This window comes from Carcharhinus amblyrhynchos, chromosome 33 (genome assembly GCF_965287045.1).
Source record: "Carcharhinus amblyrhynchos chromosome 33, sCarAmb.v2.hapA, whole genome shotgun sequence".
In the NCBI taxonomy this organism is placed as follows: Eukaryota; Metazoa; Chordata; class Chondrichthyes; order Carcharhiniformes; family Carcharhinidae; genus Carcharhinus; species Carcharhinus amblyrhynchos.
The window spans coordinates 1445105-1472832 of NC_137356.1; the positions used below are offsets into that span (position 1 = coordinate 1445105).

General features: G+C 44.8%; 1 protein-coding gene across 4 annotated transcripts in view; it reads left to right on the forward strand.

Annotated features, from left to right (window-relative positions):
• pde4a (phosphodiesterase 4A, cAMP-specific) overlaps positions 1–27728 on the forward strand; it is a 349369-nt gene that overhangs the window by 313738 nt on the left and 7903 nt on the right. For all 4 annotated transcript variants that reach the window (XM_080216649.1, XM_080216648.1, XM_080216650.1 and 1 more), the window contains 8 exons: positions 3758–3851; positions 4847–5028; positions 6910–7008; positions 8562–8726; positions 9018–9117; positions 24187–24341; positions 25446–25568; positions 27367–27549. In XM_080216649.1, coding sequence (XP_080072775.1) covers positions 3758–3851; positions 4847–5028; positions 6910–7008; positions 8562–8726; positions 9018–9117; positions 24187–24341; positions 25446–25568; positions 27367–27549 — 1101 coding nt within the window. The remainder of the gene's footprint in view (positions 1–3757; positions 3852–4846; positions 5029–6909; positions 7009–8561; positions 8727–9017; positions 9118–24186; positions 24342–25445; positions 25569–27366; positions 27550–27728) is intronic.

Consider the following 27728-nt stretch of genomic DNA (forward strand, 5'->3'; position numbering starts at 1 on the left):
TATTTTATAGCTCCCACCTGAATTTGGATCAACCAAAATGCACCTCCTCGCATTTGCCATTCCATCTGCCATTTCTCTGTCCACACAGGCTATCTATAGCCTGCTGTATTCTCTGACAATCTTCTTCACCATCCGCAAATCACTTAAATTAGTGAGACATGACCTCCCATGTACAAAACCATGCTGTCTGCTGCTAACAAAACCATTCAGTTCCAGAGGCAACCAGAGTTTTCCAGTGGGCCTCTGAGTCCCTGCAGGCAGCAGGAAGACTGTAGCTGTCTGGGGGTGGCCTCCTAGCAACAGATTAGGGGACCAGCAGGGTCTTCTCCTCTCCCCGCTCCCCAGCTCCAAGCTGCAGCCAGAGGCTGCCCTGTAGAGTAACTCTCCCTCTTACGGTGACCTGGCTGATAGGCTCAGTTTTAAATGTGGAAGTTGGTGAGAGGGACACCATCTTGAAGTGTTTACCGAAAGGGCAGCATGTGCTTCCTCGCTGCTGGAGGGCCTCCTATTGGCTTCTGAAACCCATCCATCATTCTTAATTTGATAGTGAGCCTGTCCTTCGCTCTTGATAAGTTCATCTGAACACATGAACACAGGAACATGTTTCCCGTGCTGTGCACCAATCCATTATCAACACCGGTCCCATTCCCCTCTCGGGCTTCTCACAAAGACCATTTACAGCCAAGCCCACCACAGTCTTCCCATTCATCCCTTAACCTAACCCCACACTGAAAGCCACACCTTCATTAGACTCTATTAGTATCTCCTGGCCCACTCCTCTTTTCCATTCTCCATAAGTTGCACTCACCCCACCTCTGTCCTCACTACCAGAAACATTGTACGTTGGTACAGTCTAAACTAGGAGCTGTCTCCATTCTTGCTCTGTCCAACACTAACCACACTGACCATTAGGAATAGGCCATGTTGTTCTCTTACATCACTGTGCAGGCACTGTTTTCTCCCTCATGTTAACCCTATATGAAGCAGATCTTTAAACTACACACTGTCCAAATCTCTCCTATGGGCACTGACCATGTTGAACTTGGTTCCACAGACACTGGGCTTCCTCTGGCACTCAGCCATTGGGGGGTTCACAGCATGTCCTCACAGACATCCACAGAGAGCTACTGGATACACTTCAGTCCAGAGACACAGACAACAATTGCTTCCTCACTGGGATCAGTTAAATGAGGAGATCCAAGAGCAGAATGCAGATATTTGTCCATTAAGTAAATGTGATTAGCTATCAATGGAAAGTTCACCTGTTTTTAAATATAAATAATGCTACAGCCTTGGGGAGGGTACAGAGGAGATTTACTGGTACCAGGGGGAGGACTTTAGCAAAGTGGAAGGGAGCTGGGGTTATTTTCCTTAGACTAGAAAAGGCTCATGAATGATTCAGTGGAGGTGTTCAGAACAGAAGGGGTTTTACTAGCAGGAATAAGGAGAAACTGCTGCCTGTGGCAGAAGGGTTGGCATCCGGAGGACACAGATTGGAGATAATTGGCAAAAGAACCAAAGGGGAGATGGGGAGAAACTTTTAAAGAGCAAGTTGTGATCTGGAACGAGCTACCTGACAGGGTGATGGAGGCAGGTTCAATAATAACTTTCAATTGATTGCAACTTGGCGGCTGTGAGGAAAAAGCAGGAGAATAAGACCAACTGGATAGTCCAGTCACAGAGCGGCACAATGGGCTGAATGGCCTCCTTCTGTGCTCTCTGATTGTGAGAAACAAGAATTATTTTGTGTCCTATCTTACACTCAGCTCTGAATTTCTGTACAATGGACCCGGTTGCAAACATTAGCCAAGCTTGGTCTGGTCAGGAGGGATTCTTTCGGGAGAGTCTGTCTGTGTGGAGAGGAGCTCAGAGGCGTGCTATAGTAATATTGGTATCTCCAGTAGCTGGTATTGTGTGTGGGACTGTTACAGAGCCCTTAATGCTGCTGCCATGCTGATTTTGAATTTCCAACACAATGTTTCCCATCTCAACGCTGTCCCAGTCTCACTCAGTAAGAAGTCTCACAACACCAGGTTAAAGTCCAACAATCTCCCTCAACAGCACAGGGAGATCAGAGGAAGATTTTTGCCACACAAAGCATCCATTCCTATGGCAAGAATATTTTCGATGATGTGGGTGTGCCGGCGTTGGACTGGCGTAAACACAGTAAAAAGTCTGACAACACCAGGTTTTAGTCCAACCTATTTATTTGATAATATACTCACTAGCTTTCGGGGTTACCCCCTTCGTCAGGTGAATGGAGAGTTCTGGCCAGAACTCTCCATTCACCTGACGAAGGGGGTAACCCCGAAAGCTAGTGAGTATATTATCAAATAAATAGGTTGGACTAAAACCTGGTGTTGTCAGACTTTTTACCAAGAATATTTTCCACATTCAACCTGTTGGGAAGTAACGATTTAATCAATAGCAGTATTGAGTGATACCTGATTTCAATGTGGGAACGATGGAATTTCACAGCACAGAAGAAAGCTTGTCACTGCATACTTCCCAGAAGGAATTCTGTCCAATCTCCCATAACTCTCTCCATTTTTATTTCAGATATGAAAGGTATGGATTCTATGCCTGTCACTGTTTCTGATGGGAATGTTCCGGGAGGGATTTTATGGCTTTGCTCGTCCTGAAACGGTCCATCCCTCGCCGTTCCAATTCCAGTAATGGGTGGGAGGGTAAAATCCATGTCCTAAAAACCCCTCCATTTATATCCTTAATCATTGTAGCATCAGATTTCAATTGGGTGAGGAAATTACTGCTGCAGACAACTGGGCAGCTGCTGTAAGAATGGATTCAGTTTCAAAGTACAGTAGAAGGTTTCTGAATCAGAGATTCTAATGTGCTGGATGCTGCAAATAAGTAATAAGGAAGAAAAGTTATTTAAACATACAGTCAGAAAGTCCTTTTCCAGTGGTGGCACGGTGGAGGTTCCCCTCCAAGTCCCTCGCCATTCTGACTTGGAAATATATTGTCGCTCCTTCACTGTTGCTGTGACTGGGTTAAAATCTGGAACTCCCTCCCTAAGAGCATTGTGGTGTACCTACACCACGGGGACAGCAGCGATTCAAGAAGGCAGCTCACCACCACCTTCTGAAGGGCAACTAAGGATGGGCAGTAAACGCTGACTTTGCCAGTGATGCCCACATGTTGTGAAAGAGTAAAGAATACATTCTCCCCCCGTGTTCCCCACACACTTGCACTGGTCATTTTGAATAGTTTGATTAAATATGTTCTTATATATTTATCATGAAATGCATTGTTGCACATTTCATGGGAAATAAAGCTGTGTTTGGATCTACCTCTGGGTTGCTCAGTTTGTGAATGCGCCAGTGGGTATTAAGCCAGACCGAGTTGATATCTTGGTGAGGTGAATGAGCTGATCTCTGCTGGATAGCCAACAGTTGGAACATTGCCTTCCTGCTCCTGGATCTGCCATATTTAATTAGGAGACAGTGAGATCCATGGTAAGCTCAATGGCACAGAATCCGATTGGGCTTCCAGTGTCCACATGAGCTGTAAGAGGTTCTCCATGTGACTACTGGCTGATATCCTGTAATTTGATTAATGACTGAAGTCAGTGATAGTAAAATGATTCTGGTTTGTGAAGAGCTGAGTGCTCCAGTTAATTATGATAGCTCGGGATGGTTTACTAATTTGCCTCTGTGACATTTGTGCTTTTTGATACTTCAACCGTAAGTGATCAGGTTTGTAGTTACTCTAACAGTTCTCTTTGTCTCTCTAACAGTTCAAGAGGATGCTGAACAGGGAACTAACACATCTCTCGGAAATGAGCCGGTCAGGGAACCAGGTCTCTGAGTACATCTCCAGCACCTTCCTAGGTAAGTGAGAAGACATCCTGGAGAAAGGCTCCACAGAAGAGGCACCCCAGGGAGAAACAGAGTGAGAGGCAGCACCCCAGGGAGAAACGGAGTGAGAGGCAGCACCCCAGGGTGAAACGGAGTGAGAGGCAGCACCCCAGGGTGAACCAGAGAGAGAGGAGACTCCCTGAGTAGCACAAGGCGAGGATATATCTGGGGAATGACAGGGAGAGAGAAAAAAGGGGAGGGAACCCCGAGGAGAAACAGAGCGAGAGGAGGGTGGGAAGAGTGATTCAGGGAGGAAAACAGGCAGAACAAGTTAGAGATTATACGTACAGGAAGTCATGTTATATTTTGGGACACAGTTTTAAGTCTTTCCAAGGGTAACTGGACAAGAGCAGAGCCGTGTGTCTGTGTGTGTCTGTGTGTGTGTGTGTCTGTGTGTGTGTGTGTGTATATTTATGTGTGTTGGTGCATATGTGTGTGAGTGTCTGTATTTGTTCGTCTGTATATTTATTTGCATATTTGGATTTGTGTAGTTGTGTATGTGTGTCTGCACGTTTGTGTGGGTTTCTGTGTATTCAGATGTCTATTTTTGTGGGTCTCTATCTATCTGTCTGTGTGAGTCTCTGTCAGTCTGTGTGAGTCTCTGTCTGTCTGTCTGTGTGGGTCTCTGTCTGTCTGTGTGGGTCTCTTGTCTGTCTGTCTGTGTGAGTCTCTGTCTGTCTGTGTGGGTCTCTGTCTGTCTGTCTGTGTGGGTCTCTGTCTGTCTGTCTGTGTGAGTCTCTGTCTGTCTGTCTGTGTGGGTCTCTGTCTGTCTGTGTGGGTCTCTGTCTGTGTGGGTCTCTGTCTGTGTGGGTCTCTGTCTGTCTGTCTGTGTGGGTCTCTGTCTGTCTGTCTGGGTCTCTGTCTGTCTGTGTGGGTGTATTTTTCCTACCCTAATTTTTTCAGCCAGAATGTGTCACCTCAACGATTTCCACATTAAATTTCATTTTCCATCTGTCACTTCCTTTCAGATAAGCAGAATGAAGTGGAAATCCCACCTCCCACACAGAAGGAACGAGACAAGAAGAAGAAACAGCCCATGTGCCAGATTAGTGGTGTGAAGAAGCTGACCCACAGCTCCAGCTTCAACCTCAGTAACTCCAGCATCCCCAGGTTTGGAGTCAAGACCCAGCAGGAGGAAGCATTGACCAAGGTAATGTTAGCACGTCGGCGCCTGGAGCACAGGTAACAACCAGCAAGGCGTTGTGCCAACTGCTCAGCTTACTCTCCTGGGAAGTGAACTGACTGAAACTCCCAGGGAAACGTTTAGCATTCTGGAATACTGAGCCTTAGTGAGCAGAAATATCCGGGTTCTCCTCAGCTCTGCACTGGTAGCTGATTGGAGTTCGGGCAGCTGTGCAGATAACCTTAGAATCCTGGCTCCTCAACACAGTGCTCACTGAGTCCTGGTTCCAAGTCGCTGGAAGAGAGTAGATATTCGGGGAGTACAGCAATCACATGCTCCAATAACCAATCACTTCTGGATGCTGAAGTTTCACACTGTTCACAATTCATAGAACTGTACCCCAGGGAGAGTCAGGAGAGGGGGAACTGTACCCCAGGGAGAGTCAGGAGAGGGGGAACTGTACCCCAGGGAGAGTCAGGAGAGGGGGAACTGTACCCCAGGGAGAGTCAGGAGAGGGGGAACTGTACCCCAGGGAGAGTCAGGAGAGGGGGAACTGTACCCCAGGGAGAGTCAGGAGAGGGGGAACTGTACCCCAGGGAGAGTCAGGAGAGGGGGAACTGTACCCCAGGGAGAGTCAGGAGAGGGGGAACTGTACCCCAGGGAGAGTCAGGAGAGGGGGAACTGTACCCCGGGGAGAGTCAGGAGAGGGGGAACTGTACTCCGGGGAGAGTCAGGAGAGGGGGAACTGTACCCCAGGGAGAGTCAGGAGAGGGGGGACTGTACCCCAGGGAGAGTCAGGAGAGGGGGAACTGTACCCCAGGGAGAGTCAGGAGAGGGGGAACTGTACCCCAGGGAGAGTCAGGAGAGGGGGGACTGTACCCCAGGGAGAGTAAGCACGTTTGGGAGCAATGGAGGAAAAATGGTTAAGAACATCCTCGAGTGATCTGAAAGAATTGATCACTAATATTCCAATTTTCCAGCCGTTTCATTTTTTTATTTACTCTTTGATGGGATGAGGGTGCTGCTGGTTGGACCAGCATTTATTGCCCATTACTAATTGCCCCTGAGAAGGTGGTGGTGAGCTGCCTGCTTGATCTGCTGTAGGCGCTGTGGTGTGGGGATGTCTCTGCAGCACTGTTAGGGAGGGAGTTCCAGGATTGTGACCCACCAACAGACAACAGTGATATATTTTCAAGTGAAGATCTGGAGGGGATCTTCCCATGTATTTGCAGTCCTTGTTCTTCGAAGGTTCAGAGGCCACAGATTTGGAAAATGCTGTTGAAAGAGCCTTGGTGAGTTCCTGCAGTGCACCTTGTACATGGTACACATGGTGCCACTGTGGAGGGAGTCAATGTTTAAGGCGGGGCTGTACCCTGGATGAGTTTTGTTGGAGTTGCACCCACCCTGGCAAGTGGAGAATATTCCATCACATTCCTGATTTGTGCCTGATGGATGGTGGATAGGTTTTGGGGAATCAGGAGAGGAATTACTCAGCATTCCCAACTTCAGACCTGCTCTTGCAACCACAGTATTTGTATGGCTGGGTCCAGTTCAGTTTCTGTAAACCCCAGGATGTGGATAGTGGGGGATTCAGCGATGGCAATGCCATTGAATGTCAAGAAGATCAAGTTCAATTCTCTCTTGTTGGAGAGGGTGATTGCCTGACTCCTTTGTGGATGTTACTTGTCAGCTGTAGCCTGGATATTGTCCAGGTCTTGCTTCAGATGAAGATGGATGGCTTCAGTATCTGAGGAGTAGTGAATGATCATTGTGCAATCACCAGTGAACATCCCCACTTTGGACTTTATGATGGAAGGAGAGTGATTGATAAGGCCACTGAGAATGTTGGGGCTGTGTTTAGTGTGTCGCATTCGTACTGTGTTTAGAGTGTTGTCCTGTTTCTTCCAGGAATTGGATGATTTGAATATCTGGGGCCTTAACATTTTCCGGGTTTCGGAGTTTTCTAACAACAGACCACTCAGCTGCATCATGTATGCCATCTTCCAGGTAGGAACACAACTCGCCAAACTGGTAGTTTAAAGGTCAGGGTTATTTTGGGTAACTGCACAGAGGTCACTCTTTAGTTGGTGTAATGGTCTCTCACTGTTAGTACCATCACTAAGTGATCAACAAACCTAAATAATCAAATTAACCAGCTGACCTCAATGGAAAGCCAAATGGACAAGATTTTACTTTCAAACCAAAATCAACATTATTCAAACACGAATTAGCAAGCAAATCACAGTTAAAAATTACACACTGACTTATAGTTAAGAAAGCCCACCACCTCTCCTTTCTCAGAAGACTAAGGAAATTCGACTACGACTCTCACCAACTTTTACAGATGCACCTTAGAAAGCATCTTTTCCAGATTTATCACAACTTGGTATGGCTCCTGCTCTGCCCAATGCAGCAAGGAACTACAAAGGGTCATGAATGAAGCCTAGTCCATCACTCAAACCAGCCTCCCATCTATTGACTCCATCTACACGTCCCACTGCTTCAGAAAAGCAGCCAGCATAATCACAAACTCCACACACCCGGACATTCTCTCTTCCACCTTCTTCTACTGGGAAAAAGATAGAAAAGTCTGAAAACATATCCCAACAGACTCAAGAACACCTCCTCTACTGTTATCAGACTTTTGAATGGTCCTATCATATAGTAAGCTTATCTTTGTCTTCACCCTATCTGTAACTGCAATATTGTACTCTGTACCCTATCTTTCTCTTCCCCCTATTCACTCTATGAATGATATGCTTTGTCTGTATAGCATGCAAGAAATAATATTTTTCACTGTATCCCAATACCTGAGACAATAATAAATCGAATCAAATCAAACTAACTATCAGATACAAAAAAGGTAGATCCCAGAGATTTACAGGATTATTCACCCTCTATGTATGGCACCATTTTTAGCCACAAAAGTCCTTCAAGACTCTTCTTCAGATAGACTCCAGGTCCCATTCTTCAAAGATTTACTCTTTGATTCCCATTTAACAGCAGCACCAATCAGGTTGCATTTGGCTCACTGTGTCTCAGGGTGTTCACTCACTCACCCACTGTGAGGGTGCACCATGTCTGTATGTATGTGTTAGGGTGTGGAGTGAGTTAGCCTTTTGGCTAAGATCAAGCATCAGATCAAGTCCTTGATGGAGTGCACTGTCATTTTGGATTATAATTGTCTCTCTTGTGGGGACAGTGTGGTGGCACAGTGATTAGCACTGCTGTTTCGCAGCACCAGGGACCCGGGTTCAAAGCCCGGCTTAGGTCACTGTCTCTGTGGAGTTAGCATGTTCTCCTCATGTCTGCGTGCATTTCTACCGGGTGCTCTGGTTTCCTCCTACACTCCAAAGATGGGTTAGGTGGATTGGCCATGCAAAATTGCCCGTTAGTGTCAGGGGGACTAGCTATGGTAGATACATGGGGTTATGGGGAAAGGGCATGGGTGGGACTGTTCAGAGTCACTGTTTATTCAGGGTAAGGATCACTCACTGTGTAACTGTACAGAGTCACTGTTTATTCAGCAGGGTAAGGATCGCTCTCTGTGTTTATTTCAGGAGAGGGATTTGATGAAGACGTTCCGGATTCCAGTTGACACTTTCCTCACATACATGATGACACTGGAAGACCATTACCATGCCGATGTTGCCTACCACAACAGCTTGCATGCAGCTGATGTCACCCAGTCTACACATGTACTGCTGTCTACCCCAGCCCTTGATGTGAGTATATTTCACTCTTGCTCAGTGTACCTCCTCCACACTGTGGGAGTGACAGACACCCACTAATTCCAGGGTGAATGTAACTCCTGCTCTGTCTGCAGTCTCTGTGCCTGGCCTCTAGGACAGATTGTCACTCCAATTGCTCTGATTCTTCCCGGATGACTGTTTGCTGCCCTCGGTCAGCTGGCTCACATTGACTGAGAGAGGAATTATTGTCTATTATGTGCAAAAGCAGAGTGGTCACCGCTGTACTGGGTTTCTCTGACTGAACCTGTTTCTGTTTATTTTCAGGCTGTCTTCACTGATCTGGAGACGCTTGCTGCACTGTTTGCTGCTGCGATTCATGATGTGGATCACCCAGGAGTTTCCAATCAGTTCCTCATCAACACCAGTGAGTATTAAACCCATCTCTGACACTTACATTCCTCTGCACTCTCGGGATGGGGCCATTTCTGGCAAGGTTCTCATTATGCTTTTCGGTGCCTTCTTGATTAAGTGCTTTGTTACAGCTGAATGACTGCTCCAGAGAACAAATAGGAGTCAACTGTGTGGTTAAGCACTGGATGATGGTGAGGTGCCGGTGTTGGACTGGAGTGGGCACAGTCAGGAGTCTCACAACACCAGGTTAAAGTCCAACAGGTTTATTTGGTAGCACAAGCTTTCGGAGTGCTGCTCCTTCATCAGGAGCAGTGTTCCGAAAGCACATGTTACAGATAAACTTGTTGGACTTTAACCTAGTGTTGTGAGACTTCTTATTGTTAGAAACTGGAGCAGGAAAGGATAGGAAAACCAGGTTTCCTATCCATTCCCGAACAGTGGTTAGCACTGCTGCCTCACAGCGTCAGATACCCGGGTTTGATTCTCAGCTTGGGTCACTGTCTGTGCGGAGTCTGCTTGTTTTCCTCACGTCTGCCTGGGTTTCCTCCGGGTGCTCCAGTTTCCTCACAATCTGAAAAACGATTGGTTAGGGTGAATTGGCCGTGCCAAATTCTCCTTCAGTGTACTCGAACAGGCAATGGAATGTGGCAACTCAGGGACTTTCACATAACTTCATTACAGTGTAAATGTAAGCCTACTTGTGACACTAATAAATAAACTTTAAACATTAGTGAACCAAGTTTCATTTTTCAACACAATCCAACAGCTAAATGTCACTGTTACTGATCACCAATTAATGATTTCTAGATTTTTTTTACCTGAAGTTTCTCACGCTGTTTCAACAGGATTTAAACTCTCAATTTCTGGATTATTGTTCCAGTAACGTGACCACTGTACCACAGCCTTTATGGAATTGGAAGCTGATCTGGGGAGACCATAAGATGCAGGAGCAGAAGGAGGCCATTCAGCCCATCTGGTCTGCTCAATGAGATCGGGACTGATCTGATCTGCAAATTCTCAACCTCCATGTTCCCATAACCTTGATTCCTCACTGATTAAACATCCATCTCCCTCAACCTGTACACCTCTCTGTGGTAATGAATTCCTCCTCATTTCTGTCTTAAATGGGCAATCACTTACTCTAAGAATATGCCCCCCTGGTCCTGGACTCTCCCACAACCTCATAGCATTGAATTTCTCAAGGCCCTTCAGAATCCAATATGTCTCAATAAAGTTGTCTCTCATTCTTCTGAACTCCAATGAGTGCAGGCCCAACCAATCCCTCCATATCTGGATCAATCTAGTGAACCTTCTCTGGACAGCCTCCAATGCCAATATATCATTCCTTAGATTTGGGACATTATTCCCCAGTGTGATAAGAACATAAGAACTAGGAGCAGGAGTGGGCCATCTGGCCCCTCGACCCTGCTCTGCCATTCAATAAGATCTTACTAATCTTTTTGTGGACTCAGCTCCGCTTACCCGCTGCCCGCTCACCATAACCCTTAATTCCTTTACTGTTCAAAAATTTATCTATCCTTAAAAACATTCAATGAGGCAGCCTCAACTGCTTCACTGGACAGGGAATTCCACAGATTCACATCCCTTTGTGTGAAGAAGTTCCTCCTCAACTCAGTCCATAATCTGCTTCCTCTTATTTTGAGGTTATGCCTCCTAGTTCTAGTTTCAACCACCAGTGGAAATAACTTCCCTGCTTCTATCTTGTCTATTCCCTTCATAATCTTATATGTTTCTACTTCTAAATTCCAATGAGTATCGCCCCAGCCTACTCAGTCTCTCCTCAAACCAACCCTCTCAACTCTGGAATCAACCTAGTGAATCTCCTCTGCACCCCCTCCAGTGCCAGTATATCCTTTCTCAAAACTGTACACAGTATTCTAGATGTGGCTTCATCAGCACCTTATACAGCTGTAACATAAAGAAAAGGGCACGGCTGCAATATACCTTTCCTTAGATTTGGGACTCAAACTGTTCACGTTATTCCCAGGTGTGATCTAACCAGTGCCCTGTGTAGATTTAATAAGATTTCCCTATTTTTATACTCCATTCACTTGGAAATAAAGTCCAACATTCCATTTGCTAGCTCTTTGTGATTAATATATAAGGAGCCCCAAAGCTCTTTGTGTGGCAACTTTCTGCAGTCTTTGTCTATTTAAATAATATTCAGCTTCTTTATTCTTCCTACCAAAGTGCAGAACTTCACTTTCCTACATTATATTCCATCTGCCAAGTTTTTGCTCACTTACTTAACCTGTGTCCCTCTGTAGACACTGTGTCGTCTTCACCACTTGCCTGTTCCCCCAATTTTTGTTATCCACAAACTTGGCAATAGGACATTCACTTCCCTTGTCCAAATCATTAATATATATTGTAAATAATTGTGGCCCCAGCACTGATCCCTGTGGATCCACCAGTTACAGGTTGCAATCCTAAAAGTGCTCTTCTTTTCCCATCTCTCTAGTCTTCTATTAGCTGTGTAATCTTCAATCCTTGCTAATATTCTACCCCAACACCATGGATTCTTACCTTTAGTCTTTTGTGCAGTACCTTTTTGAACACTTTTTGGAAATCTAAGTATATTACATCTACTGGCTCCCCTCTGTTAGGGATGGGTTAACAGACCTTCCAATTAAGTCCTAATTTGATGTCAATTATTCAATAGAAGTCATTGATATATAAGACCATAAAACATAGGAGCAGAATTAGGCCACTTGGCCCATCAATTCTGCTCCCCCATTCAATCATGGCTGATATTTTTCTCATCCTCATTCTCCTGCCTTTTCCCCATAACCCCTGATCCCCTTATCAATCAAGATTCTATCTATCTCTGTCTTAAAGACACACTCAATGATCTGGCCTCCACAGCTTTCTGCGGCAAACAGTTCCACAGATTCACCAATCTCTGACTGAAGAAATTTCTCCTCATTTCTGCTTTAGTTTTTTCTACTAGTGGAAACATCCTCTCCACGTCCACTCTATCCAGGCCTCGCAGTGTTCTGTAAGTTTCAATAAGATCCCCCCCCTCATCCTTCTAAACTCCCAATGAGTACAGACCCAGAGTCCTCAACTGTTCCCCCATCTGACAAGTTCTTCATTCCAGGGATCATTCTTATGAACCTCCTCTGGACCCGTTCCAAGACCAGTACATTCTTCGTTAGATATGGTGTCCAAAACTGTTCACAATACTGCAAATGGGGTCTGACCAGAGCCTTATACAGGCTCAGAAGTACATCCCTGCTCTTGTATTCTAGCCCTCTCTGCATGAATGCTAATATTGCATTTGCCTTCCTGCCAGCTGAATCTGCATGTTAACCTTAAGAGAATCTTGAACAAGAACTCCCAAGTCTTTTGTGTTTCTGATTTCCTAAGCATTTTCCCATTTAGAAAACAGTCTATCCTCCATTCCTCCTTTCAAAGTGTATAACCTCACACTTTTCCACATTGTATTCTATCTGCCATTTCTTTGCCCACTCTCCTAACCTGTCCCTCTACATATCTTTGTACCATCCGCAAACTTAGCAACAGTGCCTTCAGTTCCTTCCTCCAAATCGTTAATGTATATTGTGAAAAGCTGTGGTCCCGGCACTGACCCTGAAGCACACCATGAGTCACTAGCTGCCATCCTGAAAAAGACCCCTTCATCCCCACTCTCTCTGCCTTCTGCCAGTCAGCCAATCCTCTATCCATGCCAGGATCTTACCCTTAACACCGTTGGCACTTAACTTAATTAACAGTCTCCTATGCGGCACCTTGTCAAAATATATAAAGGGTTACAGGTGGCAGTGAGGATTGGTGGAGAATTCTATGTGGAGTTGGATCAAAGAAATAAAGATAGTTTATGAAGAAGCGGAACTCATTCCTCCTTTACTGAACTGCAACGGGGAACACAAATACCTTTATCCATCCTGCTTGTTACCCCTTCAAAGAATTCCAATGGATTTGTCAGGCAGGATTTTCCCCTTCGCAATGCTTTGCTGAGTCTAGTCGATTGTATATTTCTAAATGCTCTGCTACCATCCTTTATAATCCACTAATATTTTCCCAGTGACAAATGTCAAGCTAATTGGTCCTTCGTTATCTGTGTTTTGTCTCTCTTCCTTTTTGAATAAGGGTGTTACATTGGCAATTTTCCAATTCTCTCAAGAGTTTTCCAGAATTTAAGGATTCTTGGAAGATTACAAATAGTGCATCCACCATCTCTGTAGCTCTTATATCCTTGAATCCAACCCGTCAGGTCCAGGCGACTAAATAAAATCAAAATACAGCAGATACTGGAAACCTGAAATAAAAACAGAAAATGCTGGATAGACTCAGCAGGTCTGGCAGCATCTATGGAGAGTAACAGAGTTAACATTTCAGATCTAAATGACCCTTCTACTGAACTGACACAGAGTAGAAATGTAGAGAATTATATTGTGGAAAAGGGGGCAAAGGATGTGGGGCAAAATAGAAGACCAGGGATAGGTTGGGGCAGAGGTGATATGGACACAAGACAAAGGGGAGTGTTAATGAAGGGATGAAGAGTGCTAAAAGCAGCAAAAGATGGGATAGCAAAAGGTGTTAATGGGAGCAACTGAACAGCCTGAGAAAGGCGACCAAGTTGGGGAGGGGGGGCGGCAGGGAGCTACAAAGTTGGGGGGGGGTGGATTTAAGATGGAGGAAGAAGCTTGCTGTCTAAAGTTGTTGAACTCTGGGAGATTTACCTGAGCCCCATTGATTTTCCCAGTACTTCCTCTCTAGTGATAATTACCGTATTTATTTCCTCCCCGCTTTGTCCCTTGATTACTTCCGGAATGCTACTTGTGTATTCCACTGTGAAGACTGATCCAAAGCACTTACTTAATTCCTGTCTCTTTCTGATTCCCCATTATTATTCCGAATTCTCTAAGGGACCTATGTTGGCTTTGACCTCTCTCTTTTTATATATGTGAAGAAGCTCTTACTATTTTTATATTTCTTGTTAGTTTATCCGCGTAGTTTATCTTCTCCCACTTGATTACTTTTGGTCATCTTTTGTTTGTTTTTAAAGTGTTCCCAATCCTCTGGCTTGCCATTAATCTTTGACACGTTGGATGTTTTTCCTTTCAGTTTAATCCTATCCTGAACTTCCTTGGTTAACCAGGCTTGATTAATCCCTTTCCTAGAATCCTTCTTCCTCACTGGGATATATCTTTGCTGTGAGTCATGAACAATTTTATAAATGTTTACCATTGTTGATCATCCGTCTTTTCTGCTAAACTCCTTTCCCAGTCCATGCCCGCCAACTCTGTCCTGGTTCTGTGTATTTACCCTTATTTAAAATAACACAGTTGTTTCTGACTCAAGTTTCTTACTTTCAAACTAAAATTTAATTTCTGCCATGTTACGGTCACTGTCAGGGGGCCTTTAGACTATTCCACCACTGCTTTCTTCCCCTTGTTATTTTTTCCCTCCACCTGTATGGATTCCACATTTTACACTTTTGAGATCATTAGGCGGCACAGTAGCACAGTGGTTAGCACTGCTGCTTCACAGCTCCAGAGTCCTGGGTTCGATTCCCGGCTCGGGTTACTGTCTGTGTGGAGTTTGCACATTCTACTCATGTCTGTGTGGGTTTCCTCCCACAGTCCAAAGATGTGCGGGTTAGGTTGATTGGCCATGCTAAGAAATTGCCCCTTAGTGTCCAGGGATGCGTTAGGTTAGAGGGATTAGTGGGTATAATATGTAGGGAAATGGGGGTAGGGCCTGGGTGGGATTGTGTTCGGTGCAGACTCGATGGGCTGAAGGGCCTCTTTCTGCACTGTAGGGTTCTATTATTCTCTATCATACTTATTCCTCCTTGCATTAACAAAGCTATCCCACCATCCTTTCCTTCCTGTCTGTCCTTACAAAAATTCACATACCCCTGAATACTTGGTTCCCAGCTTTGATCTCCTTGTAACCACGTCTGTATAATGGCAGTATGACCATACCATTAACCTCCATTTGCAATCTTAATCCATTCATCTTGTGCTGAATATTATATGCAAAGAGCCATTAATTTTGTTATTTTACCATTTTTCTCCCTTTGACCCTATTTGCTGCTATTTTTTATGTTTGTACATTATGTCTCTTCCTGTCACACTCTGAGTATTATTACCTAAATAGCTGTCTTGCAATGCTGCTGTCAAATCTTTTTTCGATGTAAGCTACAGATCCATGCCCCGTTTTATTTAGTTTAAAACCCTCTCCATCTCCCACATTATGTAGTTTGCAAGGACGTTGGTCCCAGTGTGGTTCAGATGTGGGCTGTCTCAACAATACATCCCCCACTTTCCCCAGGACTGGCCCCACAAACCGAAACCCACTTCTCCCAAACCAGTCTTTCAGCCACTTATTCAACTCTTTAATTTTATGTACTCTGTGCCAATTTGCACATGGTTCGGGTAATAATCCTGAGATTAGAATCTTGGACACTCGGTTGTTTAATTTAGTGCCTAGTTCCTCAAACTCTCTATTCCTTATTTTACTTATGTTTTTGATACCTACATGAACCATGACGAGGGGATTCTTCCCCTCCCATTGCAAGTTCCTCTCCAACCTATGGCAGATACCCTGAAGCCTGGCACCAGGCAGGCAATACAATTGTCTGAAATCTCGCTCTTTGTTGTAGAGAACGGTGTCAGTCCCCCTCACTATACTGTCTTCTACCACTATATGCTTCCCCCACTTGAATGACTTCCTGTACCACGGTGCCATGGCCCATCAGCTTATCCCCCCCACTCTTATCCAAACACACTGAGAGATCCTGAAACCTGCAGAGTCTGACACTCCTGCCCTGACTGCCAGTACCTGCCTCAGCTGCATTCACACCTCCTGTTCCTGACTAATTTCCAAACCAGAAGACCCTGTGCTAAGGGGTGTGACCACCTCCTGAAACAAGGTGTCCAAGTGACACTCTCCCTCCTTGATGAGTCGCAATGTCTGCAGCTCAGCCTCCGGCTTAGTGACTCTGAGCTGAAGTTCCTCAAACACTGACTGCCGATACTTCTGTCCCAAGTCACAATGTTATCAGGAGCTTCCACCTGCTGTAGTCTTGACACATCACCTGTCCTGCCATCCTTCATATGGTTTCAATAATTATTTAGTTAAATTAGTTAAGTTTTAATCGTGCTTTTGTATATTTTAATAAATAATCACCAAGTTATGGACTTTTCTAAACCCAAGAGGACACTCTGTTTACTTTTCCTACAGTAATTCTATTATATTTTGGGCTTTTGTATCACCGTATTATATTAAATCCTAACTTTTCCTGAGTCCCACCACAAGCTTTTCACACAGCCCCGTAAATTGAGGGCACTTATCAGCCAATCAGTTTACCAGTTTCTTGTTACCTCAGGGTTGTCTTTTGCTTACCAAATTCTCCTCTGCTCCAGCGGCAGAGCGAGACTGCTTTCTGAAGGCTGGAAAAGACAGAAGACTCCCTCTTTCCCCTCTGCACCAAGTCCCTACTTTGCCCCAGATTGCCAAATGTACTCAGACTGTGCCTCACTCAGGTGATGTCGCTCTCTTACTGATAGGACCTGTTTCAAATGCACGCTCTTCTATTGATCTGGGCTGAATCACTGTAGCTTCCTGCTACAATAATCAACACCTATTGAGGCCCTAATTCTAGCAAAGGGCTGTCTGGTGATTGGCTGTTAACAGCCTGTCTTTATTCTGGATGCTGCTGAAGCTGGAATTAATTTATTCACCTCTCTTTCACATGCCTGAATCTTGCTGGAAATGACAGGGATTGAGGGAACCAGACATCCTGTTCTACAAAATCACCCTCGTGACTCATGGGCCCAGGGAGTGACAGCCCCCAGGCTATTCAACTGCAGGCAGCATCACCTACTGTCCAGCAGGATCAGTAGTCCTGGATAATTTGCTGCCCTTTCATAATTGTAGCCCCTAAATGATCAGCAATACTGAGGAAGATCTGAACTCGAGGCACACTTGGTGGACAAGATTCAAAAGCACATAGGGCCACTGCACCAGCAAAAGATCTCAGCAAAGCTACCAATGTCTGTCAGCCTCCTGAAGGCTGCAGCATTCTGCAAGGTTTGGAACCTGTGTGTACTGGGAGATATTTTCACATCACTCACTCTAACTGTACAGGGTCACTGCTTATTCAGGGTAAGAACCAGTCAATATCCAACAGAGCATATCAAACCCCAAGGGAAACTGGAGGAGGGAACCGAGTGTAGGGTGTCGAAATTTGCTGATGACACCAAGATTGGGGGAACGGCAAATTGTGCGGAGGGTGTGGAGAGTCTGCAGAAGGATCTAGATAGGCTGGGCGAATGGGCCAGGAACTGGCAAATGGAATTTAATGTTAGCAAGTGTGAGGTGGTCCACTTTGGTAGGAATAATGGTAGGAAGGACTATTACTTACGTGGAGAAAAACTGCAGCAGGCGACGGTGCAGAGGGACCTCGGGGTCCTTGTGCATGAGTCGCAAAAACCCAGCTTGCAGGTGCAGCAGGTGGTCAGGAAGGCGAATGGGATGCTGGCCTTCATAGCGAGGGGGATTGAATATAAAAGTAGGGAGGTCTTGCTGTGGCTGTATAGGGCATTGGTGAGGCCGCAGCTGGAGTACTGTGTGCAGTTTTGGGCGCCGTACTTACACAAGGATATTTTGGCCTTGGAGGGAGTGCAGAGGAGGTTTACTAGGCTGATGCCAGAGTTGAGGGGGTTGAGCTATGAGGAAAGGCTGAATAAACTAGGCTTGTACTCATTAGAGTTTAGAAGAATGAGGGGAGATCTCATTGAGACGTATAAGATGATGAATGAGATGGATAGGATAGAGGTGGAGAGAGACTTCCCGCTCAGAAAGGACAGTAGGACTAGGGGGCACAGCCTCAAGATAAAGGGGGGGCGGTTTAGAACGGAGTTGAGGAGGAACTTCTTCACTCAAAGGGTGGTGAATCTCTGGAATTCTCTGCCCGTTGAAGTGGTGGAGGCTACCTCGCTAAATATTTTTAAGACGCGGGTTGATGGGTTTTTGATAAGAGAGGGGATTAAGGGTTATGGGGAGAGGGCGGGAATGTGGAACTGAGCCACGACAGATCAGCCATGATCTTATTGAATGGCGGGGCAGGCTCGAAGGGCCAGATGGCCTACTCCTGCTCCTATTTCTTATGTTCTTATGAAACTTGGCAAACTTATTATAACTCTACTCTTGTATTTTGCCCATGAGAAGATACTTTTGGGGATTTAAAATATTAAATTAAAACATTTATTTTAAAAAGAAAAGAAAACTTAAACACATAAGATTACATTACAGGTGAGGTACCTGAAGATTGAAGAGTGGCAAATGTTGTGCTTTTGTTTAAAAAGGGCTGCAGGGAAAAGCCTGGGAACTACTGGCCAGTGAGCCTCACATCTGTGGTGGGTAAATAGTTGGAAGGTATTTTGAGAGACAGGATCTACAGGCATTGAGAGATACAAGGACTGACTAGGGACAGTCAGCATGGCTTTGTGAGTGGAAAATCATGTCTCACAAATTTAGTTGAGTTTTTTGAAGGGATAATCAAGAAGGTAGATGAGGGCAGTGCAGTTGATGTTGTCTACATGGACTTTAGCAAGGCCTTTGACAAGGTACCGCATGGTAGGTTGTTTCATAAAGTTAAATCTCAAGGGATTCGGGGTGAGGTATCTAAATGGATACAAAATTGGCTTCTTGACAGAAGCCAGAGGGTGGTTGTAGAAAGTTGTTTTTCAAACTGGAGGCCTGTGACCAGCGGTATGCCTCAGGGATCAGTGCAGAGTCCACTGTTATTTGTCATTTACATTCATGATTTGGATGAGAATTTAGGAGGCATCATTAGTAAGTTTACCTTTCTTTGTGTCATCTGAAAATTTGATCCATTCATCTCAGACATTTATATAATTTGTAAAGTGTTGAGGTCCAGCACCGATTCCTGTGACACATCACTCATTAAGAGCAATGAACAGCGCAATACAGGAACAGGCCTATCGGCCCACCAAGGCCATGCCAATACAAAGGCCTCTCTAATCTAATTATTTTCTTGCCTCTACGTGGTCCATAGCTCTCTATTCACTGTCTATTCATGTATTGATCCAGATGTCTCTTGAATGTTGTTATAGAATCTGCTTCCACCACCTTCCCTGGCAGCACGTTCCACACATTCACCACCCTCTGTGTGAAAAACTTGCCTTTTACATCTCTTTTAAACTTTCCCCGTCTCACTTTCAACTTATGCCCCTGAGTAATTGACCCTTTGACCCTGGGAAAAAGACTCTGACTATCCTCTCTATTCAAGCCTGTCATAATCTTGTAAACCTCTATCAGGTCCCCCCTCATCCTCCCAACGCTCCAATGAAAACAACCCAAGTTTGTTCAACCTTTCTTTAGAGTCCATATCCTTCAAACCAGGCAACATTCTGGTAAATCTCTTCTGCATCCTTTCCAATGCATCAAATTCTTTGTGCAGTGTGGCGATCAGAATTGTACACAATATTCCAAATGCAGCCTAACCAAAGTCTTACACAGCTGCAACATGATTTTCCAATTCCTATACTCAACGTCCCGACCGATGAAGGCCAGCAGTGCCATACACCTTCTTCACCACCTTGTCCACCTGAGTTGCCACCATCAGGAACTGTGGATTTGCACACCTAAATCCCTCTGTGTGCTAATAATTTTAAGGGCTTTCCCATTTACTGTATACTTTCCCTCTGCAGTCGACCTTCCAAAGCGCATCACCTCACATTTGTCTGGATTAAATTCCATCTGTCATCTTTCGGCCCAGGTCTCCAGCCGATTTGTATCCTGCTGTATCGTCTAACAATCCTCATTATCCACTGCTCCCTAATTTTTGTAACATCTGCGAATTTACCACTTACATTTTCTTCCAAATCATTTATATATATTGCAAACAACAGAGGCCCCATCACTGATCCGTGTAGAACACGGCTTGTCACAGACCTCCGGTTAGAAAAGTACCCTTTCACTGCTACTCTCTGCTTTCTATGTCCAAGCCAGTCTTGTATCCATTTTACCAGTTCATTCCAGATCCCATATAATTTCACCTTCTGTGTCAGCCTGCCATGAGGAAGGTTATCGAAGGCCATGTGTACAACATCCACTGCCCTGCCTGGTCAATTTATTTTGTAACTTCTTCAAAGAACTCAGTCAAGTTTGTGAGACACGGCCTCCCTTTCACAAAACCATGCTGCCTATCGCTAATAAGCTTATTCTCTTCCAGATGTGAGTACATCCTATCCCTAAGGATCTTCTCCAATAATTTCCCACCACTGATGTAAGGCTCACAGGCCTGTAATTTCCCAGAATGTCTCTTCTGCCCTCCTTAAACAGAGGAACAATGTTAGCTACTCTCCAATCCTCTGGTACCTCACCCATGGCTAAAGAGGATACAAAGATTTTGGCCAAAGCCTCAGCAATTTCTTCCCTCACGTCTCAGTATTCTGGCAGAGACCCTATCCGGCCCTGGAGACTTGTCCACCTTGATGTTTTTCAAAACGTCCAATACCTCCTCCCTTTTTATCTCAACATGTCCCAGAATGTCAACACCCTTTTACACTCACCATCCACCACATCTGGCTCCACACAAATTCCCTCCACTGTCCTTGAGTGGACACACCCTTTCCTTAGTTACCCTCTTCCTCCTTCTATATACATAGAAAGCCCTGGGATTCTCCTTAATGCTGCCTGCCAAGGACATTTCATGGCCCTTTCTGCTCTCCTAAGTCTCTGTTTAAGCTTTTTCCTGCTATCTTTGTATTCCTCAACAGCCTGGTCTGTTTTCAATTTCCTCAAATTTATGTCTGCCTCCTTTTTCAGAGTTCACAATCTCTCTCTCTCTCTTGTCATCCAGGGTTCCCGAATCTTGCCACCTTTATCCTTCATTTTTACAGGGACGTACTTGTCCTGAACTGTTAACAACTGACTTTTAAAAGACTCCCACATATCAGATGTGGATTTACCTTCAAACAGCTGCGCCCAGTTTACCGTCCCTAGCTTCTGCCTGATACTGTCGTAGTTAGCCTTTCCCCAGTTTAGTACTTTCACTCTGGGATTTCTATCCTTTTCTACAAGTATCTTGAAACCTATAGAATTGTGATCACTGTTCCCAAAACGGCCCCCACTGAGATATCAGTCACCTGCCGGGCTCGTTTCCCAGAACTAGCTCTAAGACAGCCCCTTCCCGAGTTGGACTATTTACATGTTGCCTTAAGCAGCACCCTTGGACACACTGAACAAACTCTGCCCCATCCAAACCCCTGGCACTAAAAGAGTCCCAGTCTATGTTGGAGAAGTTAAAAATCACCCATCACCACAACCCTGCTGTTTTTATATCTTCCCATAATCTGCTGACATATCAGTTCCTCCACTTCACATTGGCTGTTGGGAGATTTGTAGGATAACCCCAACAGTGTGATTACACTTGGCAACCTGAAAAAGACTCCTCTCTGCTTCCTGTTAGCCAGCCAATCTTCGATCCATGCCAACATGTTAACCCCTAGACCACAGCATTTATTTTTTGCAATAACCTTCAATGTGGCACTTTAGCAAATGCCTTCTAGAAATTTAAGTACAGTACATCCACTGGTTCCCCTTTATCCACATCTCACATTACTTTCTCAAAGAACTCCAATAAGTTAGTTAAACATGATTTTCTTTTCACAGACCATTTGATTTTGCCTGATTACCTTCAGCTTATCCAAATGCCCTGTTACAGTTTTTTTAATAGCTGTTCTAACAATATCCCTACAACACTTACCCACTCCTGTCTCCCTCCCTTTTTGAATAATTGATCTACATTTCCCAACTTCTAATCGAATGGGACTTTCACTGAATCCAGGGAGTTTTAGAAGATTAAAACCAGTGCATTAACTATCTCACTGGACACTGTCACTATCAGTGGACACTTTTTTCCAGAACCTAGAATGAAGTCCATGAGGAGCCATTTCTTGTCAGTCTGCAGTTTCAACAATTTACTCAGTACCACTGTAATCTTCCTGAGTTCCTCCCTCACTCCCATTTCCTGGTTCATTGGGGTGTTACTTGTATATTCTACAGTAAAGACTGATGTAAACTACCTGTCCAATTAATCTGCCACTTCCTTATTTTCCATGATCAATTCCCAGCCTCAATTCTAATGGACTAATACTCACTTTGTTAGGTCTTTATAAAATATTTAGAAAAACGCCATGTTTTTATATTTCTGGCTAACTTTCTTTCATACTCTAATCTTTCCCTCCTTATTAATCTTCTAGTCATTATTTGTTTTTTTTATATTCTATCTGATCTTCTGACCTGCCTCCTGTCTTTGCACAGTTATATGTTTGTTCCATAAGTTTGATACTATCTTTAACCTTTCAAATTAACTATAGACAGTGGTCCATCTGTTGGCCTTATTCTTACTCATCGGAATGCATCTATTCTGTGCATTCTGAAATATCCCCTTAAATGTTTTTCACTGCATCTCTACTGACCTATCCTTACACTGATTTGTCAATTCATTTTAGCCAACTCTGCTTTCCTTTCTTCATAATTGCAGCATATTCACTGGGGTAAGGATCACTCTATAAATCCATGACTGTGTGGCCAAATTCCCCTCCAATTCGATTTTCATGTTTGGTGATGACACCACCGTAGTGGGTTGGATTTCAAACAATGATGAGATTGAGTACAGGAATGAGATAGAGAATCTGGTGCAGTGACAATAATCTCTCCCTCAATGTCAACAAGTCAAAGGAGATTGTCATCGACTTCAGGAAGCGTAAAGGAGAACATGCCCCTGTCTTCATCAATGAGGACAAAGTAGAAATGGTTGAGAGCTTCACGGTTTTAGGCGTCCAGATCACTAACAACCTGTCCTGGTCCTTCCATGCTGACACTATAGTTAAGAAACGCCTTTACTTTCTCAGAAGACTAAGGACGTTTGGCATCTTAGCAACGATTCTCACCAACTTTTACAGATACATCATAGAAAGCATTCTTTCTGGTTTGGTATAGCTCCTGCTCTGTCCAAGACCACAAGAAACTACAAAGGATCATGAACAAAGCCCAATCCATCACTTAAACCAGCCTCCTACCCATTCACTCCATCTATACTTCATGCTGCCAACATAATGAAGGACCCCACGCACCCCGGATATATTCCACCTTCGTCCGTCGTGGAAAAGGTATACAAGTCTGATGACATGTACCAACCAACTCAAGAACAGCTTCTTCCCAGCTGCCATCAGACTTTTGAATGGACCTACCTCACATTAAGTTGATCTTTCTCTACAACTGAGCTATGACTGTAATAGTACATTCTGCACTCTCTCCTTTCCTTCTCTATGAACAGTACACTTCATCTGTATAGCACGCAAAAAACAATACTTTTCACTGTATACTAAAGCATGTGACAATAATAAATCAAATCACTCACTGTGTAAATATACAGAGTGACTATTTATTCAGAGTAAGAATCACTCAGTGTGTAACTGTACAGAGTCACTGTTTATTCAGCAGGGTAAGGATCACTCACTGTGTAACTGTACAGAGTCACTGTTTATTCAGCAGGGTAAGGATCACTCACTGTGTAACTGTACAGAGTCACTGTTTATTCAGCAGGGTAAGGATCACTCACTGTGTAACTGTACAGAGTCACTGTTTATTCAGGGTAAGGATCACTCACTGTGTAACTGTACAGAGACACTGTTTATTCAGCAGGGTAAGGATCGCTCACTGTGTAACTGTACAGAGTCACTGTTTATTCAGCAGGGTAAGGATCGCTCAATGTGTAACTGTACAGTCACTGTTTATTCAGCAGGGTAAGGATGACTCACTGTGTAACTGTACAGAGTCACTGTTTATTCAGCAGGGTAAGGATCACTCACTGTGTAACTGTACAGAGTCACTGTTTATTCAGCAGGGTAAGGATCACTCACTGTGTAACTGTACAGAGTGGGTAAGGAGTGGGCATTGGCCCTCTGTACTTGGTATGTTTTAGAATCTCTCTCTCAGTTGATTAGCAGGGTTATTGGTTCTTGTCCAATACTGATATTGGGTTCCTGTCTCTCAGACTCTGAGCTGGCACTCATGTATAACGATGAGTCAGTCCTGGAGAATCATCACCTCGCTGTGGGCTTCAAACTCCTTCAAGAGGAAAACTGTGACATCTTCCAGAATCTCCCCAAACGGCAGCGACAGAGCCTGCGCAAAATGGTCATTGATATGGTGAGTAATCCTCTGTCCCCCACATGGTGAGTAATCCTCTGCCCTCTATTCTCCTGTTTTGGCTGAGTGACTAGCACAGTCAGATGAGTCCCATCGCTGAGACTTGAGCCTGGAATGCAGGTCAGTGCCCCAAATGCTGTATTATATTACTCAGTTAATGGTAGGGCATTGGGGAGAGTTACAGAACAAAGAGATCTAGGGGTACATGTTTGTACCTCCTTGAAAGTGGAGTCACAGGTGGACAGAGTGGTGAAGAAGGCATTTGGCATGCTTGGTTTCATTGGTCAGAATATTGAATACAGGAGTTGGGATGTCTTGTTGAAGTTGTACAAGACATTGGTAAGGCCACACTTGGAATACTGTGCACAGTTCTGGTCACCCTATTATAGAAAGGATATTATTAAACTAGAAAGAGTGCAGAAAAGATTCACTAGGATGCTACCGGGATTTGATGGATTGAGTTATAAGGAGAGATTGGATAGACTGGGACATTTTTCCTCTGGAGCGTAGGAGGCTGAGGGGTGATCTTATAGAGGTCTATAAAATAATGAGGGGCACAGATCAGCTAGATAGTCAATATCTTTTTCCCAGAGGTAGGGGAATCTAAAACTAGAGGGCATAGGTTTAAGGTGAGGGGGGAGAAATACCAAACTGTCCAGAGGGGCAATTTTTTCACACAGAGGGTGGTGAGTGTCTGGAACAAGCTGCCAGAGGCAGTAGTAGGGATGGGTACAATTTTGTGTTTTAAAAAGCATTTAGATTGTAACACAGGTACGATGAGATATGGGCCAAATGCAGGCAATTGGGATTAGTTTAGGGGTTTTAAAAAAAAAGGCAGCATGGACAAGTTGTGCTGAAGGGCCTGTTTCCATGCTGTAAACCTCTATGAGTGTATGAAGGAGTTGCTGCAACATTACTACAGCTGTCTTTCTGATGAGATATTAAATACCACTAAACCTTATCTGGCATGTGCTGTTGGTAAGGTCCCACTTTGCACATAAATTTTGCCACATTTCAAATATTCTAAAGTGACTCCATGCCAGAAGCACTGGATTGGTTGTAAAGTGCAGTGTGGAATGAGAGTTTTGGTTTTCCAATGCACAGGTTCTGGCGACGGACATGTCAAAACACATGAGCCTGCTGGCAGATTTAAAAACTATGGTGGAGACAAAGAAAGTGACCAGCTCCGGAGTGCTGCTGCTTGATAACTACACTGACAGGATCCAGGTAATGAATGTGCCCTGATTCCAGGGGATGGTCCCATGTCTGGGGGTACAGAGAGTACCCTGTGTCTGGGCATACTGATTGGACTGTGTCTGGATATACTGATTGTGCCTGGGTATACCGATTGTGTACCGTATGTGGGTACACTGACTGTATACCATGCTTGGGGATACTGACTATGTACCATGTGTGGGTATACTGACTGTACCGTGTCTGGGTACACTGATTGTGTACCATGCTTGCAGATACTGACTGTCTGGGTATATTGATTTTGTGCCATATGTGGGTATACTGACTGTGTACCATATGTGGGTATACTGACTGTGTACCATGTGTGGGTATACTGGCTATGTACTGTGTGTGGGTATACTGACTGTGTATGTGTGTGGGTATACTGACTGTGTGCCGTGTGTGGGTATACTGACTGTGTGCCGTGTGTGGGTATACTGACTGTGTGCCGTGTGTGGGTATACTGACTGTGTACCATGTGTGGGTATACTGGTTATGTACTGTGTGTGGGTATACTGACTGTGTGCCATGTGTGGGTATACTGACTGTATACCATGTGTGGGTATACTGGTTATGTACTGTGTGTGGGTATACTGACTGTGTGCCATGTGTGGGTATACTGACTGTGTACCATGTATGGGTATACTGGCTATGTACTGTGTGTGGGTATACTGACTGGGTATGTATGTGGGTATACTGACTGTGTGCCGTGTGTGAGTATACTGACTGTGTACCATGTGTGGGTATACTGACTGTGTGCCGTGTGTGGGTATACTGACTGTGTACTGTGTGTGGGTATACTGGTTATGTACTGTGTGTGGGTATACTGACTGTGTGCCATGTGTGGGTATACTGACTGTGTGCCATGTGTGGGTATACTGACTGTGTGCCATGTGTGGGTATACTGACTGTGTGCCGTGTGTGGGTATACTGACTGTGTGCCGTGTGTGGGTATACTGACTGTGTGCCGTGTGTGGGTATACTGACTGTGTGCCGTGTGTGGGTATACTGACTGTGTGCCGTGTGTGGGTATACTGACTGTGTGCCGTGTGTGGGTATACTGACTGTGTGCCGTGTGTGGGTATACTGACTGTGTACCGTGTGTGGGTATACTGACTGTGTGCCGTGTGTGGGTATACTGACTGTGTGCCGTGTGTGGGTATACTGACTGTGTGCCGTGTGTGGGTATACTGACTTGTGTGCCGTGTGTGGGTATACTGACTGTGTGCCGTGTGTGGGTATACTGACTGTGTGCCGTGTGTGGGTATACTGACTGTGTGCCATGTGTGGGTATACTGACTGTGTGCCGTGTGTGGGTATACTGACTGTGTGCCGTGTGTGGGTATACTGACTGTGTGCCGTGTGTGGGTATACTGACTGTGTGCCGTGTGTGGGTATACTGACTGTGTGCCGTGTGTGGGTATACTGACTGTGTGCCGTGTGTGGGTATACTGACTGTGTGCCGTGTGTGGGTATACTGACTGTGTGCCGTGTGTGGGTATACTGACTGTGTGCCGTGTGTGGGTATACTGACTGTGTGCCGTGTGTGGGTATACTGACTGTGTGCCGTGTGTGGGTATACTGACTGTGTGCCGTGTGTGGGTATACTGACTGTGTGCCGTGTGTGGGTATACTGACCGTGTACCATGTAGAACTTTGTGATTTTTATTTCTGAACAATCGGCCGAAGATACAGGAATTGTAACTCATTGATATCCGGGACTGATCTGCCATTGGCTACTCTAGGATTGGGTAGCTATAGCTACTGAGTGTGACTGTGTTTGTGTTGCTAGGTGATGAGGAATATGGTTCACTGCGCGGATCTGAGTAATCCTACCAAACCCCTGGAATTGTATCGACAGTGGACAGATCGCATCCTTGAGGAGTTTTTCCGACAGGGAGACAAGGAACGAGAACGAGGGATGGAGATTAGTCCAATGTGTGACAAGCACACAGCCTCAGTGGAAAAGACACAGGTACCAGAGATCATGGCTACAGTCACTCAGTTCAGAGCACAGTTAGTATATCACTATATACTAGACACTCACCCTAGTTACCCACAGTACTCCTGAGATAGTCACAGCTTTTTGTTCTCATTCCCCCTGCACAGGGTCTGAGTATGAACATTGGCTGCGATGCCCTTCACAGTTTAATA